Source organism: Hypomesus nipponensis, chromosome 6 (assembly GCF_054491055.1).
Source record: "Hypomesus nipponensis isolate SF chromosome 6, ASM5449105v1, whole genome shotgun sequence".
NCBI lineage: Eukaryota > Metazoa > Chordata > Actinopteri > Osmeriformes > Osmeridae > Hypomesus > Hypomesus nipponensis.
Window position 1 is genome coordinate 11,446,118 of NC_140366.1, and position 20,114 is coordinate 11,466,231.

At 50.6% G+C, this 20,114-nt stretch overlaps 1 protein-coding gene and 1 long non-coding RNA gene across 11 annotated transcripts in view; one reads left to right on the plus strand and one right to left on the minus strand.

Annotated features, from left to right (window-relative positions):
* The first annotated feature begins 2,790 nt into the window (after positions 1 to 2,790).
* Positions 2,791 to 4,580, plus strand: LOC146287068 (uncharacterized). The gene is made up of 2 exons (XR_014758427.1): positions 2,791 to 3,385; positions 3,810 to 4,580. It is a non-coding gene; the product is annotated as an uncharacterized LOC146287068 (long non-coding RNA).
* epb41l2 (erythrocyte membrane protein band 4.1-like 2) overlaps positions 4,125 to 20,114 on the minus strand; it is a 41,409-nt gene continuing 25,419 nt past the window's right edge. For 4 of the 10 annotated variants that reach the window (XM_084699462.1, XM_084699464.1, XM_084699465.1 and 1 more), the window contains 11 exons: positions 18,388 to 18,560; positions 16,561 to 16,664; positions 13,561 to 13,620; positions 12,128 to 12,286; positions 10,406 to 10,459; positions 9,246 to 10,022; positions 8,037 to 8,165; positions 7,263 to 7,361; positions 6,251 to 6,331; positions 5,491 to 5,608; positions 4,125 to 5,280 (listed from right to left, as the gene is read on the minus strand). In XM_084699462.1, the coding sequence (XP_084555588.1) occupies positions 5,492 to 5,608; positions 6,251 to 6,331; positions 7,263 to 7,361; positions 8,037 to 8,165; positions 9,246 to 10,022; positions 10,406 to 10,459; positions 12,128 to 12,286; positions 13,561 to 13,620; positions 16,561 to 16,664; positions 18,388 to 18,560 (1,753 nt within the window). In that variant the 3' untranslated portion in view covers positions 4,125 to 5,280; position 5,491. The remainder of the gene's footprint in view (positions 5,281 to 5,490; positions 5,609 to 6,250; positions 6,332 to 7,262; positions 7,362 to 8,036; positions 8,166 to 9,245; positions 10,023 to 10,405; positions 10,460 to 12,127; positions 12,287 to 13,560; positions 13,621 to 16,560; positions 16,665 to 18,387; positions 18,561 to 20,114) is intronic. The other 6 variants (XM_084699466.1, XM_084699468.1, XM_084699467.1 and 3 more) reach the window with 6 other exon arrangements.

The following is a 20,114-nucleotide window of genomic DNA, read 5'->3' on the forward strand; positions in this document are numbered from 1 at the left end:
GGGCAGGATTACACTTTCATTATATTTAAATATATTAAATAGTAGTGATTTGAAGATCAACACTGAATGGTTGAGAACCCCATGACAGCTGAGGACAGTGGGACCTGAACAGTTGCCTTTCAAACAGAGCCGAGCTGCTCTGATGCGCATGCCGTTTCTATAGCAATGCTCTTTGCTGCTGGAACCCCCCACAACCTCAATCACACCCACACTCACACAAACACCCGCCCCTCCTTCTCCTCCTCCAACAAAGCACAACCAGCAGATTAATTGCCAATTATCCCATTTGTTTTTTTCTTCTTCTCTGTGTCATTGAATAGACATGACAGATGTGGTGCTGTGTGTTTTATACTAATAATATACTGGACATCTGATGGTATATAGCTTTTTTTGAATTCACAAAGCTCTTTTTCAGATACTGTTGTCTTGAGGATGACGAGTGCGTCCTGGGTAATTCAACAGTTTTCTTTATCTTATCAGTTTGACAGAACCTGGTCAGCTTGTTTCAGAAGAGGTGCTGTCCAGCTTGTGTTTTGGACGTGTCTGTTCTGAGCAGGTTATAAAGGAGCTGTGGGAGGAGGACAGGGTAACATATACAACACAGGGGAAGATAGGCCATCTGCCTGCATTGGTCAGTAGAGGATCATTGGAAAGAAGACTGCCTCACTACATAAACAAGTCTGATAGATAGAGAGCTGTGCTGCCCAACCTCACAGCCACATCCCTGTTCTGGAGTTAGTTACTGGTAGTGGGAGTCGGGAGAGAGAGAAGAGGGAGGTATGGAGAGAGAGGGGAGGAGAGACATGAGAGATGGAAGTCGAGAGAGGTAGAGATAGGGAGAGCTGGAGAGAGACAGCTGAGCAGGAGAATGAGAGATAGAAAGGACTGAGAAAAAGATACATTTGACAAAAGAGAGAAGAAAAAATGAACCTTCTAATGCATCTGTTCTGAGTTATTAAAACACATGCCTTCTCTAATCAGTTCCGTCCCTGGCTGGGTTTGTCACTGAAGCAGGGAGGAGTTCTGAGTCTCAGTGGGCCTGGATCCCCAGGGCACAAGTAGATAGATCCAAGATGAAGAGACCTCAGCTGGCAACTGCTAATCTCTGATTGGCTCCTCTCCACAGTCACCAGCCAATTGAGACAGCAGAGCGGCCAGCTGGAACACTGTTCTGTCCTCTGGTGTTGACTCGTTGGATCTGTTTTCCTGGCATTCTCCTCTTCAAATGTCTGGCTCTGTTCTTGTGGTCAGAAGCAAGGGCTTGAAGAGACCTCGCACTCCTTCATACACTATCTTTTCGTGTTCTCTATTGCTTTCTGTTCCTCTCTAACTTCCCCCTTTCTCTCCTGCTAGGACGAAGGCTGAGACAACAGAGAGGCTTGCATCATCAGAGGTCTCCTCAGGCAGCCCATCACAAAGGTCCCGAACCTTAAACAGACAACAACAATCACAACATCACACCCATGATTACAGACAAGACATACATCTTTGGCTCCCTAAAACACACACACACGTACATGCACGTACACGTGCTCCCATGCACATACACACCTACACTGTTGCGTTTCTGGGACGTGGCTGCATGCGGTGCTGGTGGTTCTGTGTACAGCGTATGCAGACTGACAGGCATGTGTGAGACGTGAGAGAGAGGGCAGATGGCGTGATGAGACGCTGCAGAGAGACAGAGACAGAGAGTGGTGACAGAATCAGAAAATGGTGACAGATAGACAGCCCTGTGTGATGTGAGAGGGTGGAGTGACATGCTGAGAGGCACAGAAAGAAAAAATGAGAGACACCGAAAGAAAGAGAGAGGGCTGGACATAGGAGGGGGAAAGAAGCAGGAAAAAGAAAGGAAGAGAGAGAGAAAGGAGGAGAAAGAGATGCAAAGAGAGAAAGAGAGGTATTTATTTAGGGTTGACAAAAAGTGTGTGTGGCTTGCCTAATTACAAGCTCTGGTTGGTTAACAATGTTTTCTAGCGCAACAGGAACTTCCTGTCGTTCTGATTAAGACCTCTGATTGGCTATCAGCCCTCCAGAGAGTTATATTTAATCCTGATGATGATGATCATTAACAACGCTTTGGTGATTAAGACACTGATTACAGGGAGGGCAGAATCGCAGATCACATATAAAATATATTATTAATACACAGACTGCTAGGCAGTCCTCTACAGATGTGCGCATGAAATTCTTAATCCCTGATCAATCAGTGAAGAGGCGTATCTATAATCTGCTAAATCTTGTTGATCACCTCTCAGCTTCCCAAGACTGTAACTTTGACTTCAGTTGCTAGGGCCCATGGAGTGACTGCACGTGGGCATTAACAAAGATCTAATATTTCTGACATACATGCCAAAAAAATTGAAAAAAAGGAGAGATGTCTGGAATGAACACATAAAGCTAGGAGTCTAAAGACCTACAAACACAATACAGGTTTCACTTTTTATCTGAACAATGTTTCTGATCAGATCACTTCACTTCAACAGCCAAACAATCACTCAACAGTCAACCACACTTTCAGAAGATCTGATCCATCAACGGCCAATGACGCCCTCACAAGATTCCAACAACCAATCACACACCTTCACAAGAGCCAATCTCAGTGACTCTTGAGAGATTACATAATCATCATGCATTAATGATCATACTCATACGGTTAAGAGGTCAACGACCCTCCAGCCCTCCTCCCTCTTCCCCTCTGGGGTAACCATTAACCCTCTTGGTCAATCCTCTTAGTAATCATGGGGTTGGTTTAGCTGAACAAAGTCCACAACATCATCATTAGCTGTCTGTGGCAGTGCTGCTATTTCTACAGCAGAATACTTGGCGACAGAGACAGACAGAGTATTGAGAGAACATCGAGACACATCAACTCCTACCAGTTAGACCAGCAGAATAGGCTTCCTGCTACTTGGTTAGCCCAGCACTACAGTTAGCTCACTGCTAAAGAGTAAGCCTAGCACTACAATAGAGGTAACATAGCACAACAGTTAGCCCGCGGCTAAGAGTTAGCAGCCTTCACAGCTATAGTCAGAAGGTGACCTAGTATCTCCATCTTTCTCCAGACCGACCAGGCTGCCAGAGGAACCTCCAAACCTGCCTTCACGTTCTACTGTGGGACACATTTCTCTGACCAGGACCTACCTTGCACCGTTCTATGGTGGGACACGTCCCAACACTGCTGCTGTGACCTACCCTGCAGTTTCCTACCAGACACAGCTCTCCAGTAGCAGCCGGGTTGCCCTCTGACCCAGCATGGCCCTGGCCTCCCTGACCCTGCTGCTGAGAGAGGCCCCTGGCTGGCTGCTGTGGGCTGGCATCTTCCTGCCTGTCACTCTGCTGCTACTGATGCTGCTGCTCTTCCTCTGCTGGAGGCTCAAGCTGGGTGAGACACACACACACACTCACAAGCACACACACTCACAAGCGCACACACACACACACACACACACACACACAAACACCTACACTCCAAACCAAGGTGAGACACACAGAAACACAGCTAGTGGCTTTGCACACTTCATGATCCAAGCTGATCCACGCTACTTAAAAGTCTAACACTGGAGAGAAAGTTTGTCCGAAAAAAAAAGCCTGTGTGGGTGGAGGCTGACTGGTCGATGCTCCTCTTCAGTTCTTCAGTATTGATGCAGTTACTGAAAGAGGTCCAACTCTGCTGGGAGGAAACAAACACACACACTTCTCTCCAGCCTCCGAACACACCTCTCTTTAGTCTCACCACAAACACACACCTGTCTTTAGTCTCACCACAAACACACACCTGGTGTAACATACACAATATCTCTCCACAGTTGAAGAGGAGCTAGACTCCGCCCCCAACCCCAGGACCACTGCCTATAGCCTGGCCTACGGACATCTGCCTCCTAGGAATAGATGGAGGGCGGGGACACAGACACACACCTGAGACCTCTCTCTCACCCCCCCCCCCCCCCCTCACACACACACACACACAGAACATACACGTTCACTGAAGAGACCGTTTCTCACTATTAGAGTTCTGATCAGTAATCAAAGTGACATGTTAATCCCGTACCATGACGATAGACACTGCTATTGATCTGTGATTAATGTGAGAACCGGAAACACAATCAGGCCAGTCAGAGAGGTCTGAGTAGAGAATAACAACCCTTTATTCCAACAGTGTTACAGAGAGAGGGGGGGGGGGGTGCAGGGGGGACGACACACGACACAATCTTCAAGCTGCTAAAAAACTATGATTGTATGGTCTACACAGGGTTCAGGTCACATGGGGGGTGGGGGTGAGGCTGGTCAAGTAGAAGATCGCCATAGCAACAAGCTCCTCCATCGTCTAGTGGTAAACTAATATGGTGGCAGTTCAATTTATCATGTGTTTCTTTTTTTAGTTGGAAAAAAAACTTCTGAAATATATTAAAAATATTTAAAAGTGGGAACTAGAACTCAGCTCTAAAATCAGCTTACAGATGAGAGAAATAAAAGATTGAAAACAAACAAAAAACAAATTATAAGAATGTTTCTCTACGAATATGTTTCTTACTTATGGTCCAGAAAAGTTTTGGAAAAGTAAATACGATCCCAAGCTGCCCAGTGTTAAAATGATCTTTATTTATTTGTGTTTGTGTGAGGGAAGTAGAGGGATAGTAACTGCCTCTAGTGGAATGTTCAGACTGCATAGTAGAATGCTGAGTGTGTGTGTGTGTGCGTGTGTTTGTTGGCACTGTTCTGTAAATGTACAAGATGACACAGTGCCCCATCGTCACCTCCATTGGTCCCTAGGAAACTCTCCTCCAATTACAATTGATCTTCCTGCTTCCTCACCCCCGGTAAACTGATTAACGTGTTACCATGACAACACGGCACGCCAGTGGGTTCCGAGCTCCGCCATGCCGTCCTACTGGCCGGCTGACTGAATGCCATGGGCGCAGGTAGATGATGTCACTGGACTGTTCCCTCACTCTAAGAGCATCTGTACATAGGGAAGGTGGTATACAGGACCATGTTCTATCCTAATCCTGGCCTCTCTCATTCTCAATATGGTAGACATTTCTTCTTTTTGCAAAAAGCACTAAAAAAAATAAAAAATAAAGACAAGCTACGAATGTTAGCTAAGTGGTTCTCTTCAGAATTATGAAACAGGAAGGTGTGAGATGCACAGACACAAAGGAGGGTCAGTCTCTCCTCCTCTTTCCTCTTCTCCTCCTCCTCTTCTCCAGACAGACTCTCTGACACTGATGTGGGAGTGACAACATACATCCATATATGGACCTGACAGGCTCTTCAACTCTGGGATAGAGAGAGGTTGGTAGAATGGTAGAGGGGGAGAAAGGAAGGGGGAGGGGGTAGAGAGAGGCAAAGGGTTAAACCTGCATCAGCCAACAGTGGAGCTGGACCAAGCTGGTGAATATCCCCCTGGTCAGCTACGGAGACGTTCTCTTCACCCTAGTCCTCCCCCCTCCCCCCTCCCCCTCACCTCAATCCTCCCCTCTTCCTCACCTCAGTTTTCCCCTCCTTCCCCCTCCTCCGCCAGTTCCGTCTCCTTGTGAACTACCACCCTGGTCACTGACATGTCAGGGTGCTGCTCTTTGGCCTCCTTGATGGCCTGGGCCAGGGCCTGCAGTGGGACACCACCACCACAGGGGGGCAGCATGGCCGGGGAGAGACGGGACACCAGGGAGTTAACAGAAATAAAGGAGTGCGGCAACAAAGGCAACCAACAAACAAACAACAACAACAACAAAAACTGAGAAGCAAACGAGCAAACCAACTAAAGATGGATGTGGGGTTGGAGGAGCAGGGAGGGAGTGAGGAGGTCACATGGTAGAGCTGGACGCCTGCCCATGCAGGACCCTGGCGGAGGGGGAGGGGGGGCTACACCAGGGACGTGTGCTGGTACCTCATGTATAGATTCTGATATCTGCATACCAGCTGTGTTTTTTTTTTGGGGGGGGGGGGATCTTCTATGACATGATGCATACCAGCAAATGGTATGGTGCAGGGTTGCTATAGCAACTGTCTCTAGGGTTAGGGTTCAGCCCGGATCTGAGGATGTTTCATCGCCTGCGTGAATGCAGCAGTGTATGACAGACCTTGTAGTTCCTACAGAGGGAGTAGTGTTGTTCCCCCTGAAAGGCTTAGAGGTGATCTCTGTGTGTGTGTGTGTGTGTGTGTGTGTGTGTGTGTGTTTGAAAGAGAGAAACAGAGAGAGAGACTGCTAAGACTCCTAAGAGCTAGAGTGTGTGTGTGTGTGTCTCACCTGATCATGGTCAATGTCAGAGTCTCCGGTTATGACAATGCGTTTCTCAATCCTGGTCTCTGATAGGCCGCCCTTTAGTGTCTAGAAACGACAACAGGTTCTTATTGGTCAAACCAAGAACCAATAACATGCTCTCAGTTTTTAATTGATGGAATAATTATTATTCCATTGCGGTCAGCCATAGATAACAACCAGGCATGATTCCTATTACAGCACTATAGCTAAAATTTCTCTCCCTCAAGCATGTGCATCATGAAACATCTTGTTCTCGAGATAGGCATGTGGTGTATATTTGGATTTCCTTTTCAATAATAAACAATAAATCACCAGAAAAACATTGTTTTTCGTTTCTATTTTCTCTCTGGTCTAGTGGAGTCAATTCAATCTTTACACTGTAGGACAGTCACCAAGCAACCGCTACCAAAGCAACATTACTGTGGATGCTGGTAGATATTTGTTGAACATGAGATTAAATTGTTATAGATCCAGATGGGGTTTTCTCCTCCTATCCTCTCCACTCCTGTCCTCTCCTTCTCTCCTCCTATCCTCTCCACTCATGTCCTCTCCTTCTCTCCTCCTCTCCTCTCCTCTCCTTCTCTCCTCCTATCCTCTCCACTCCTGTCCTCTCCTTCTCTCCTCCTATCCTCTCCACTCCTGTCCTCTCCTTCTCTCCTCCTATCCTCTCCTTCTCTCCTCCTGAATCCTACTGTATACGTTAGGCCTGAAGGGTGCAGAGGCCAGAATACCTTATGAACAACACACACACACACAGAAAACCCTACAGACCAGGGAGAGAGCTAGTCTGTTACCATGGAGATGTGCAGTTACCACGGTGATTTATGTTGTTACCATGGTGACATGCATGTGTTTATCCTGGCGGTGTCACTGTACAAATGTGTACCTTCAAGATATGAATAATGATCATTTGTGAGTGTATCTTAAGGAAGTGTGTGTGCGTATATCTTGGATATCTATGTGTTTGCGTATGTACTTTGTTGATGAGTGTGTGTACCTTGGTGATGTGTGTTGTGGTTGTGGTACAGAGAGATTCAGAGGTGATGGTCTGGGCTGTCATCAGAACACCTGGCTCCCCATCGGCTCCCCCGTCCAACTGACGAGACACACACACACACACACACACACAGTTACATTACACAAAGAACTCCCCACTGAAGGTGGCAAATCAGTGCATGAATGCAAATAAATAGACAGTAGACAGTAGAAACATATAGCTTGGACTTAATCTAAGACAACCACAAGCACATACACACTGCAGAGTGTGCACATACACGCTGACATCACGAGAGGACATGTGGTAGAGGGGCGGTATGTTTCTCTCCAGGAGAGGCGACCATGCCACAAGATGGCTGACGGGAGAACTACGCTTCCCAGAATGCACCACGCAGACAGGTGCAAATGCCTCAGCCCTCTGATTGAAGCGGGAGCTCAGGTGTGGGAGAGAGAGTACAAAAGAGGGGACCCACACACAAAGTGGGGGGCAGCGTACCTGGCACAAACTTTGAGTTTGATGCCAGAAGAACTTCTTGCGTATACCGTTGGTAGGATCCAAATGAGGAGCAACTTTATGAAGCCTCTGCTTTGCTTTAACTTATGTTTGCTTCCGGAAATACTTTTTTGTTGGTGAATAAACCGGTTTCTTTGTTTGAACACACTTTTGCCCACTCGGTCGGGTTGTGACGCACTGCCCTACACCCCGACCCCGCTCAGTGGTCCAGCCTCTCATGATACCACAACACTGCAGAGTGCACACACAGTGCAAGGCTACCTGTGCAGCTTCGTAGGTGATGGTCTTGGTCTCTGTGTGGACGATAGGGACCTCCTTGGTGGCGATCTCGGTCTTCTGAGCAGCAAAGGTGTCGGAGATGGTCACCATCTCAGTCTTCACCACGGGGGGCTGGGGGAGAGAGCAGGAGTTAGGTTGGCACACATACACACACACACACACACAAAGAGCCCCATGCATAAAGCGTGTTCTACCACAGTAATACCACATGCAGGGAGAGGCAGGGTCACCACATGTCATCTCAGCTTTTACCAGGACCACAACATGAATACACACAACAAGCAAAGCTCCAATCTAGCCACCCAAACACCACTTTGGCTCGAGCCGACAGCCTATCGCGTGCAAGCCGTCTTGAGCGAAACCACATGCAGATGACACGAACAATGCTTCTTGCATTACTGATAGACATGAGGAAATGAACTGAAAACCGACATCACTGAACACACACACATGCAGTTATTGAACCCAGGGATGAGCCAATGATCACAGAGATGACCCCCGGGATGAGCAAACCATCACAGAGCAGTTTCAGGAAGTGGTTGGGAGAATGATGTTCTTGAAAAGGCTGTTGTCATGGTGATTTAGACCCAATAGTACCCATCATCACCCCAAACACTTAATGAAGACACGCACACACTATCAACAAACCACTGTTCACAAGTAGTTGCACACACACAGCATGCAGTAAAAAACACTTCTACTGCCATGCATTTCTATGTAGCATTTAAACACAGGAGAACCCCAAGGAGATCCCCAGAGGAACCCAGGAAGAACACCAGAGGAACAAGAGGGGGTATGGAGGCTATGTCACACAGTGATGGAGACAGTAACAGTAGAGTCGAACGAAGCAACAGAGGAGATGGTAGACTGAGACCAGGCGACCCTAAGGCAGGGCTGAGAGCAGGACTGCCCTGCTCGGGAGCTGTTCTGGAGCTGGGAAACTGAGGGGGGAGGCGGAACGACTGGAGCAGCAGAGCGGCAGGAACAGCATGTACTGAGGAGGGGGGAGGCAGCGGAACTGGAAGAGCCAGTGTGTATGAAAGTGGGTGTTTGGAGCAGATACACGAGACGGTGGGAAAGGTGTGAAGATGTGCATGTGGGTAGGTCGCGGGGTGGGAGGAGCTACAGGTGCGTAGGCAGTAGGAAGGGGGCAGGACTTTGCACTATGCAGCTCTGGGATTGGCCAATTACCTCAGAGCAACATATAACCTGGGGTTGGTGGCGTTCCGTCTCTCCATTTACTCTCGGCTCCACCTCTTCCTCTTCCAGCGCAACCAATCCGGGCAGGCCCTCAGAGTGGGCAGGGTCTTGGGGGTGGGCGTGGCCATTGGGGGCCTCTGCAGGGGTCATCATGGGGTCATCGGTGCTCCCTTCCTCCTCTGCTACAGGCACCGCCTCTGACACCAGAACAACTGCGGGGGATTGGTCTGTCTCAACAATGGGGGGCTGGGACTCAGGGAGCTCACATGCTTGTGGTTCTACTTCATTTTTCTCCTTTTTCTCCTCCTCTTCCTTCTGTTCCTCCTGTTTCAGCTCCTCTTGATCTTCCTCCTGTTCCTCCTTTTTCAGTTCCTCTTGATCTTCCTCCTGTTTCAGCTCCTCTTGATCTTCTTTCTCCTCTCTCTCCTCCTCCTCAGGCTCCTCCTTGATCTGGTTGACGGAGGTGTTGACTGTGACCTGAGGATGATACTCTGCCTCGTCCTCGTCCTCGCTCTCACTCTCAGACGACATGCTTGCCCTCCTCGTCTCCTCTTTCACTTCCGGGTTGGCTTCCTCATGTACTTCCTGGTTCACTTCCGGTTCCACTTCCTGTATTGTTTCCTGGTTCACTTCCGGTGGCACTTCCTCTCGAGGCTGCTCAGTCTCCACGGCAGCGGTAACCACTAGCTCGGGGGTAGGACATGGCAGCTTGTGGGTCTTCCTGACTTCCTGGATGACCACTGTCTCCTCTACCTCTACCTCAGCCTGCTGTCACCATGGCAACACACACACACGCATGGAGAGAAAAACAACAAAACCGAAATAAACACCACAGAACTCAAAAAACAGCAATTACAGCAACTTAAAGACAAAACGACACGATGGCTGATATGAGCGCTGCAACGGAGATGACGCACGAGAGGTCACTGCCTCCAGAGAGAGATCAAGAGGGAGGGATGTAGAAAGAGTGAGACAAAGAGAGAGAGAGAGAGAGAGAGAGAGAGAGAGGGGGGGGGGGCTGCAGAAAGAGAGACAAGTAAGTGCTGGCAGGTAGGATGGCTGTAATGAGAAGGATAGATGATCTGAAGGTTAGGGATGGAGGAGGTGTGGAGGGGTTAGAGGATGGGGTGGGGGGGGGCAGTGAGGACCACCTTGCTGACGTCTTTGAGGTCAGGGAGAGTCAAGTCCGTTCTGGGTGGAGTTTTCTGTAGAGGAAGAGAGGTAACCGTGGCAATTGTTACTCAAGTTAAACATGACCTCTACCATCACAAACACACACACAGACAAACAACTCTCACGCAAACACATACGTAAACGTACACACACACAAAGCAGGCAGAAAACAGGCAGTCAGAAAAAGAGAAAGATACAGATAAGTGTGAATGGAAGAAATCAGCCATGCAGTAGTTACTGGTCAGCCTGGTGGGATGTAATAGGTCATCACCACCATAAATGAGGTAGCATGTTATTTAGCAGTTAGCATTGCAATTTAGCATTAATATCAGAACACTAAGGTTAGAATGGTAAGCTGCACCTCAGCAGTGAGCTGGGTTAGATCGCCCCCTGCTGTCTGTCTAGAAGTACTGCAGGAGGTCGCCAGACCAGAGCAAACGCTAGCCGGGTTATTGAACAAGAGGGAGTTGATCTCCTCTTCAAAGCTCTATACAGGGCAGAGGCACACAGAGCAGACAGGTCAGAGCCAAACAAAGACGGCCAAACAGACACAGCGAAGAGAACAGAATGAAGAGATGGAAAAGCACGAAGGAAGAAAGATTACGAAGATTTGAGTGAAAAAAAAAAGAGCAGAGGTTGTCACTTTCACGATCAAGCAAAGAGAGCACTGGAAAGATGTTCACTCACACGCACACATACACTTGATCTCATATCCCCAACTGGCAGTGTGTGTGTGTGTGTGTGTTTATGTGAACCTGTTACTCGTTTAGCAAGGTGGAGAGCTCAGATGTGCACACATGCACATGTGACACCCCTACACAGTGTGCATGTGAACATGTACCACTAGACCACAGCAAACACAGCGCAACTGAAACTGAGGCGAGTCCTGCTGAAAGGAGAGGGAGGTGTTACATTGGTGCACGACAGGAAGTGAGCAAGCACAGGAAGTGAGGTGAGCACAGGAAGTGAGGTGAGCACAGGAAGTGAGGTGAGCACGGATCTAAAATACAGCAGTGAACGATCAGACAGCGAACACGCCGACAGGGGCAGTCCCGGAGAACAGTGGAACATCACTTCCTGTGTGAGGTGAAGAAAACAGACATGGCTGCACCGTCACACACACAGTCTCTCAGAGCAGAGGCAACAACCAATCAGACAGCAGAGAGAAGCTTAGTCATTGGTTGAATGTTCACAGATGTGAGCAGTCGTTGGAGGACTGTTCAGAGGTGAACATTCGTTGGCAGAGAGCCGAGACAGAACCTCTGGTCGTTGGCTAGTAGGTGAGAAGCAAGACAGAGGTTCCATCCCAGTTGGGATTGTTGGTCTATAAAACTCTACATCTATACAAAGACAGGCACAGACACACAGGCAGACATCCAGTCAGTCAATCAGTCAGTTGATCCGATAGACATCCAATCAGTCAGTCATGCTAAGTCCTTACATCCCAACGGCCACAGTGCACATAAACACAGCTCCTAGAAACACAGCAGAGATGCAGTGGAGATATTGTACATTCTAGAACAGCATAGACGTGGCTAAAGGGGAGGATCCACATCCCACCCTGCCACACACACACACAGAGAGAGAGACGTGCAGACGGCTCAGGGGGAGCACACAGGTTCCGTACACTGACAGATACACACTAACAGTACGGGCGTGCGTGTGCGGCTGAGGGGCGGGCGGGCGACAGACGGACGTACCCCTGGTCCCTGCAGCCTCAGGCTGGTGGCCGGGCTGGCCGTGAGGCGCTTCTCCCATTGGCTGGGACGAGGCTCCGGCGTGGCCTCCATGAAACTGCGTTTTAACTCGCTAATGCTAGCCTGGTGCTTCAACACCTCGTCCTGAGTCTTATCCAGATCCTAGCCCCCCAGGAGAGGAGGAGAGACCCCCAGGACAGGACACCCACCGCAGGCCAGGGGAGGAGGAGAGGGGGAGGGGTGGGGGTTGACACGGGGAAACAGGGGACATTAAAAGTACATTAGTCTGTCAACCAGGAAGACATCATGGCCGCCTGGCCTCACTGAGCCATAGATGGAACTAGTTATATTTTGGGATGATGTTGATGCTGCTACAATGGTTTGGGATCAAGTGGGATTGTGGAGAGTGACTATGACCCCTAGGGGGCGATGCAGAACTACAGATGAGTGTATGGCGCGTGTGTGTGTTTGTGTGTGTGTGTCAGGCAACAGTGAGACAAGGCACAGCCACCATTTGAACCCTTCAGTTCAGTAGGACAGTGGACACCCTCTGTAGACCAGACACTGAGTAACCCTAGAGACCTGGAACCCTCAACTCTTACAACCCTGAAACAAAACTCTTAGAACCCTGGAACCCAGATCCAGAGACCATGGAACCCTGGAACCCAGGTTGTAGTCCAGCTGGTTCTATTCTAGCCTAGCTTGTTCTACCCAGCTGTTTGGAGCCGAGCTGTGCTGCCTCAGGAGAGAACTGACCCAGCAGGATGACAGGATGAAGCAGATACTAATCTGAAAAGGGGCCAGGAGCCATGGTGACGAGGTGTCGCTGTGCCCCTCCTCCATGGTGGAGCCTGAGCGGCAGCAGGGGGGGGGGGGAACCTTTTCCCAGTTCACAGGCCAGCAGGCCCTTGATTCCTCAGTGTCAGGTCTCTGGCAGGGGGCCAACGCTGGTGTATTTAGTGTGTTAACATCAAACCACACGGACTGACACAGAAGATCACTCCAAGCCAACCAGAGCAGAAACCCCCCCCCCGGGGAGGGGAGGGGGGTGAGCAGGAGAACTGGGTTAGTCTGGTTAGACTCTGTTAACACCCTGGGAGATCAATACAACCAATTACCTGATCAATGGAATCAATACAACACAGAGGACGATGGCTGTGAGCTAGACAAGCTCCACCTGACCCCCTCCCCCCCGACAGCGGGTCAAACACATGCACCCCAACCCCTCCACCCCCCGCCCCATCACACACATGCACCCACCCCGACCGAGAACACCCCGAACCCCACACGACACGCCATCATGCAGGGCTTCCCAACACACACACACCTCACACACATGCGGACACACACAGAGCCTGAGAGAGTGAGAGCAAGCAGCCTGGCAGAGAGAGGTAGAGGTTGGGATCATTGTCTCCCAGCAACAGCGCGGTACCAACCTCCAACATTAAATTGCTATGTCTGACATAAATATTGTCCCCCTGCACTCTCAGCTTGCTCTGTGGATCAGAAGGAGGGACACGTGAGGGGGAGGCGGGGCAGCTCAGTGTTCAACCAATCAGCAGGCAGAGGTCACAGGTCAAGGGTCACCGTGACCTTGACCTTGAGGTAGCGCCATGATGCTCTAACCAGGGTCACCTGTCCAGGGCCAGTGTTGTAGCTGTGGAGGGGGTGAGTACCAGCACTGCTGTGTTCAAGTCGGACAGAGCCAATCAAATTGTCTCAGGAATAGGCTCATAGTGAACAAATCGTATTCCTGGTTATGTCATGTGACACTAAGGTGTGATTGGACAGGACAGCAGTGCTTGGTACCCATGTTCCCATGACAACCAACACACACACAAACAAAACTTGCTTTTATGACTGCAAACAAACAGCATCAGAAAACAACAGCAGAACCCAGCGGCAAAACAAAATCCCAGAGAACGAATCACAACACAGACAGGATGAGAAAATCATAAACCCCCAAATGATTGACAAGCCAATACACCAACAGATACTCAGTCACTCGACTGGTTAATCAATCAACCTGGAGCTGTGCGGAGTTTGTCTGTCCTGTCTTCTGAGCGCGTGCGGGAGAGAATGATAGGTTAGTCAGTTACCTGCCCTACCCAGACATCTGTACGCTAGCTTAAAGGCATGATGGGAAAGAGGGCATTGCCCTGACAGACCTCACTGGTCCCAGTGGGAGTGGCCGCAGCCCCAGGCTCCGCCTCCTCTACCTGCATGATCGTTGTCAAGGGGATGATCGTGGGGAGAAAAAAAACGGTGAAATGGATGACGGGAAATGTGCCGTTTCTCTTTCAGCCAAAGAGTCATGTGACTGATGGGAGTCGCATCAGACTCCTCCCACAGCAGAGTGAGGCATGATGGGACGCGACGATGGCACATGCTGGTCTTGGGGCAAACCGGGGGCGTGGCTAGTCTCGGAAGCCTGATCTCATTAGGGGATTGAATCCAATAACAAGTGTGCTTTCTGTCACCAATGCCAGGGTGTACTGTGCCAGGGTTGAGTAGCTGAGGGGCGCTGCAGTGTGACCTGAACAGGGACACTCCATCCTTCAGACAGGTACGTTAGAACAGAGGACATCTACGTGCTGCTTACAGGACGCCGGGAGGCTGACAAACAAGCTCTCTGTACATGGGGAGGGACTCTCAGGTGAGGGGTTAGACAATATAAAGAATTTCGGTCAAACCTAACCAGGGCTCAGGGGTGGAAGAGGGGAGAGAAGAGGAGGTGCAGCACATTCAGCATTACAGGAAGAGCACGCAGGGGGCAGAGAGGTGTGTGGGGGGGTGGGGGCAAGGGGGGTGGGTATAGTATAGGGGACAGTGGAGGCGGACAGGTGTGAGAGGAGGAGGGGGAGGGCGGGTGAGGGGCGGGTGGGGGGGGGGATACTTTACGCAGCAGGGTCACACAGCTCAAGCTGCTGGTAGCACTGAAGAGGGCTGAGCGTGTGCGTGTGAGGGTAGTGGTGAAGAGGGCTGAGTGCGTGTGTGGGTATGACATCATCCACATCAGGGAAAGGGCTCGAGCAATCTGCTTGCAACTCTGAGCAAGCCCTCAGACGATTGGATGCCCTGATCTCCAAGTAGCAGAGAGTCAGCGCAAGAGGCGGGGCCAAGAGCAGAGCCAAGACAGGTGAATGGCTTGCAGATAAGAGAACAGCCAATAGGAGCAAGAGGCAGGGCAGGAGTGAGGAGGTCGAGTTGGGGAGGTGGCACTGCAGGGCTGCAGGCAGACTCAGGCTGGAGAGACGGAGACAGCCATCTTTAACCACACCCTTCAGAGAGAAGCCACCCCCCCACTGGGAGGCTGCATCTGGTGGTTGGTCAGCAGGCTCTGCCTCTGGCTCTGGACTGAAAGCCTGGGGGAACAGGGTGGGGTTCATGGAAAGGGGAGGAGCCTCTAGAGGCAGGGGGAAGAACTGTGCAGCAGTCATGGAGTCTGCAAGCGGCAGCTGGTGGAAGGGGGAGGAGTCAGAGCTGCCCAGGAAGTCTGAGTCCGGGGGGTCTGGCCAGGAGGGGGCGTCGTCCTCCGAGATATCTGATAGGACATCGAGCTCCGAGATGGTGTCGAGGGCGGGGGGAGGGAGGAGAGGGAGGAGGAGGAGAAGGAGAGAGGGAACATGAAAATAGACTGTGGGGGTGAGGTGTACACACACACACACACACGTATGCGCACGCACGCACGCACACACACATGCCAGGTGCAGGTGCATGCAACATTGGGAAGAAAGCATAGAGGACCACAAACCCAGAGAAAGAAAGGATGAGTGTGGTAAACCATAGGGAGAGGAAAGGGAAAAGAGGAGAGGAGAGAAACACAGCATTAGTCAGTGAGACACAAGGCCACCAGGTCAGGAGTCAGCATAGTGGGGTCAGACAGAGGGAAGGGGGCAGGTGGGGGGAGTATAGGGTGTGGTACTACAGTGCAACAGAGAGTGATATCACCAGTAGGCATGCAGAGTGCAGAAACAGAGAGAAAGAGGATCTATAACAAGACCTGCTATTGGACGAAGGCATCCGTAACCTGCCCTGCTATTGGATGAGAACATTGTTACCCTGAGCTGCTATTGGACAAGGACATCTGCAAGCTGACCTGCTATTGGATGAGGAGCTTTGTGTGATGAAGCCTTTTCAGCACAATGTCTCTGTCAGAAATGTCTCTGTCAGAATCAGTCATCTGACAGCCAATCACAGCTGAGCTTCATTAAAGGTAACGTGGTAATAGGCAGAGTATAACCCATGATGTCACAAAACCTGGGAGCTGGACACGTGATCATGAGGTAGCAGCAGCTGTAGGTGGTCTGCTATTCCTGGGGGGAGGAATGTGTTTGAGAGTGTGTGTGTGTATGTGTGTGTGTGTGTGAGAGAGAGTGTATGTCTGTGTGTGTGTGAGAGAGGTTAGTTGGTCCCAGCAGCCTGCTCTTTCTCACCTTGGAGTCAGAGTTGAGTTCGAGGGCGGGGTCATGTCCGTTCTCCCCAGGGGTGGAGGAGAAGGTGGGGCCGGAGTCTGCGTCTGTCACATTAATCACTGGAGCTGGAAGGAGGAGAGAGAGCACACACACACACACACACACACACTGTCAGGTTATCATGTTCAGACACATCTCAAGCAGTAGCACTGACTGTCCAGCAGAGGGCAGTCTACCACCGGGAAAGTCTCAGTGTTGTTTATCTTCATCTTCTCTCCATGACTGAAGGATGGATACACATTCAGGGTTTGTACAGTGTACTCTACAGATAGAGTAGCCATTCCTAGCTTGTAAAGTAACTTGGCCTACATGTACAGCATATTCTGCATGTACAACAAGCTACACTTAGAATTAGAACATCTATCACTATAGAACAGTGTTTGACACCTCAGCTGTGGAGCGGCTCTGAAAACAGTCAGAATTAGGAAGCTGTTATTCCTATCAGATGGTGTTTATGTTACAACTAGAGCATCTTCATGCACATGCCCCTGTGTCTGTGTGTGTATTGAGCATGTGTGTGTGTGTACATGGCAGACTGTATGAGAGTGTGTGTGTTGTGTGTGAAGTGTGACCACCCACGGCGTGATAAGACTACACTGGACGTAGCCATATGGTCGTCATGGATTCCTGGGGCTTAGCTGTGATTGGATGATGCAGCAAGAATGCAACCTGATATCGTCATTACGGGCTGGAGCAGCTACGCTCTATGCATGCACATGCACTCTACAAACACACACTACACACACACACACTGCCCCCCCCCGCCTCCCTTCAATGTACACAACCACTCCCACACCTCCACACCCCCATGTCTACTGTACGCCCTCCAAAAGCTCTCCTAACCTACACAAACACAGCCTCTCCTGTTGGTGTAGTGAACCCTCTCCAGCAGGCCTCTCTCCTGTTAGTGTAGTGAACCCTCTCCAGCAGGCCTCTCTCCTGTTGGTGTAGTGAACCCTCTCCACCAGGCCTCTCTCCTGTTGGTGTAGTGAACCCTCTCCACCAGGCCTCTCTCCTGTTGGTGTAGTGAACCCTCTCGAGCAGGCCTCTCTCCTGTTGGTGTAGTGAACCCTCTACAGCAGGCCTCTGTCCCGTCTGGACACGCTGAGCCTCCCCAAGCAGCTCTCATTTCCTGGTTCTGACCCAGTCCCCCCTTTCCCCACCCCCCAGACAGGAAACAGATGCTGCTGCTATTTCCTGTATCTAACCCTGACACACTGTGAGGGACGGGCTGCTGTCGCTGGGACACTCCGCCGCTCCGCTCCACCAGACTGAGCATGCTCAGACACGCTGAGCGTGCTCATGCAAGAGATTCTTTCCCTTTGATCGACACTTCTGTTGCGCTCGCCCGCTTTCCTCTTTTCTTTCTACTCTCACCTATAGCTCTGCCCCCCATTCCATACTTTACCCAGCGGGTCTACGCTTCACCTATCTTGTAGTGCCATTCCCTACATGTGTGAGTGCGTGTGTGTGTATGTGTGTTATCGACTGTTATCAGCTGTCCAAGGCTATGGACCAGGTATGCAAATACTACCAACCTAGGGAACCACAATGGTGTAACTGTGGCGTGTACCGTGAGAGAAAGACATGTGTGTGTTCCTCTAAGCATTGGTGTGCAGAGCATGTTCATGTCTACAGAGAGTGTGTGTGTGTGTGTGTGGCAACATGTGTGTCTACAGTGTGTGTGTGTGTGTGTGCAAGTGTGTCTCTCTGCAGTGCACGTTTCTACAGTGTTTGTGTGTGTCTGCAGTGTGTGTGTGCGTGTGTGAGTGAGTGAGTGTGTCCCACCTCCATCCAGGCTGCGGGAGATGCGTTTGCTGGAGGTGCGTTGGAAGTAGGGGGCGGGCCGGTCTATGAGGGAGCTGGCCTGGCGGCTCTGGGCCTGGGTGCGCCCGCTGTACCGGAACTTAGAACCCAGGGTGAGGAACTTGGCCTTGGGGGGCTGCTCTGGAGCCGTCAACCTGAGAGACAGAGAGAGAGGACGGGAGGAGGGGGGGGTCGTGTTAGTACAGAACACACACAGGCGTGCACGTACATGCAAACTCACGTTTTATTTACTAGACAGACGATGTTGGACGCACACAGCTTCCCAAAAGAGAAGGTCACTGAAGCCAACCAGACTCATGTGTCTGTGTGTGTGTGCAAGCGTGTATGCTCATTCAGGCCAAGTCAAGAGGAAACAGGTACATCCTTATCAGTCCTATCGTCAGTGTCTGTCTACTACAGTGAGTGAACCCTTAGTCCTACTTCCCAGATGCCCCTATCCTCTATAGTTTTAACCCTATCCTCATACCATTTGACACAGCAGCAGCAGGGCCTCCTTACATGTAGAACAAGAGAGAGAGAGAGAGAGAGAGAGAGAGAGAGAGAGAGAGAGAGAGAGGGAGAGAGAGAGACAGACAGAGAGAGAGAGAGAGAGGTACAGACAAAGGGGGAAGGGTCTCAGGCCAGATGTGTGCTGATATCTCTACGAGTCTCTCCAGTAGTATCAGGTTTCCACCCTCCTCCAGATCATCCCAGTAACCAGTATGTTTTAACATTGTTAGCATTGACAGTCCATGGACCAGACCATTAGCAGATGGAAGGGTGGGTGGACACTTGAGGGTTTCTGGCAGTGATTGGCTGGGCAGTGCCGAAGATGTCACTAGTGTGTGGAGGGGCTGGGTCTTGGTCTTGGTTGCCGTGCCAACAACAACAGGCAAGATTAAACTGTGGAGATCACGGAGTCGTGTCTGCTTTCTATTTGGACTGGGCCAACACAAACACACACACACATACATGCACAAACACACTCCAGGTGGAACCTATTTGACAGAGGCGTCGCCAAGGGCTTGTTGGGCTGGTAGGACCGGAGGGACTTTCATCACTCTGCCTGTCTGCAGTGTGGAGGTCTGTGTCTTCAACAGACACAGAGAAATGACTTCCTGCAGGATACGACATGTCTGTGTGTGTGTGTGTGTGTGTGTACACGCTGCTCTGATTAGGTGGGAGACATGGCTGGAAACCCTGCCTCCTTAGAGACCAACCAATTACACACTAGACTGAGAACACACTCCAGATAACACACAGCTTAGCATGCTTCATAACAGAGATGGAGGGAGGGAGGGAGGGAGGGAGGGAGGGAGGGAGGGAGGGAGGGAGGGAGGGAGGGAGGGAGGGAGGGAGGGAGGGAGGGAGGGAGGGAGGGAGGGAGGGAGGGAGGGAGGGAGGGAGGGAGGGAGGGAGGGAGGGAGGGAGGGAGGGAGGGAGGGAGGGAGGGAGGGAGGGAGGGAGGGAGGGATAAGGAGAGAAAGAGGTTCAGAGTGACGGAAAAGGAGGCCAGAGGGAGGAGAGAAAAAGAAAGCTCGATAGAAGGAGAGAAATAAAGAGAGTAGGACTAAATAAAGAGAGGGAGAGCGAGATTGAGAGAAAAAGGGAGATTAAAGAAAGAGGAGTCGATAGAGAGATTGAGGGAGACAGACTCAAGAGAGAGTAGGAATACAGTGTTTCCAACAGATTAGAAAGCAATTTGTGGC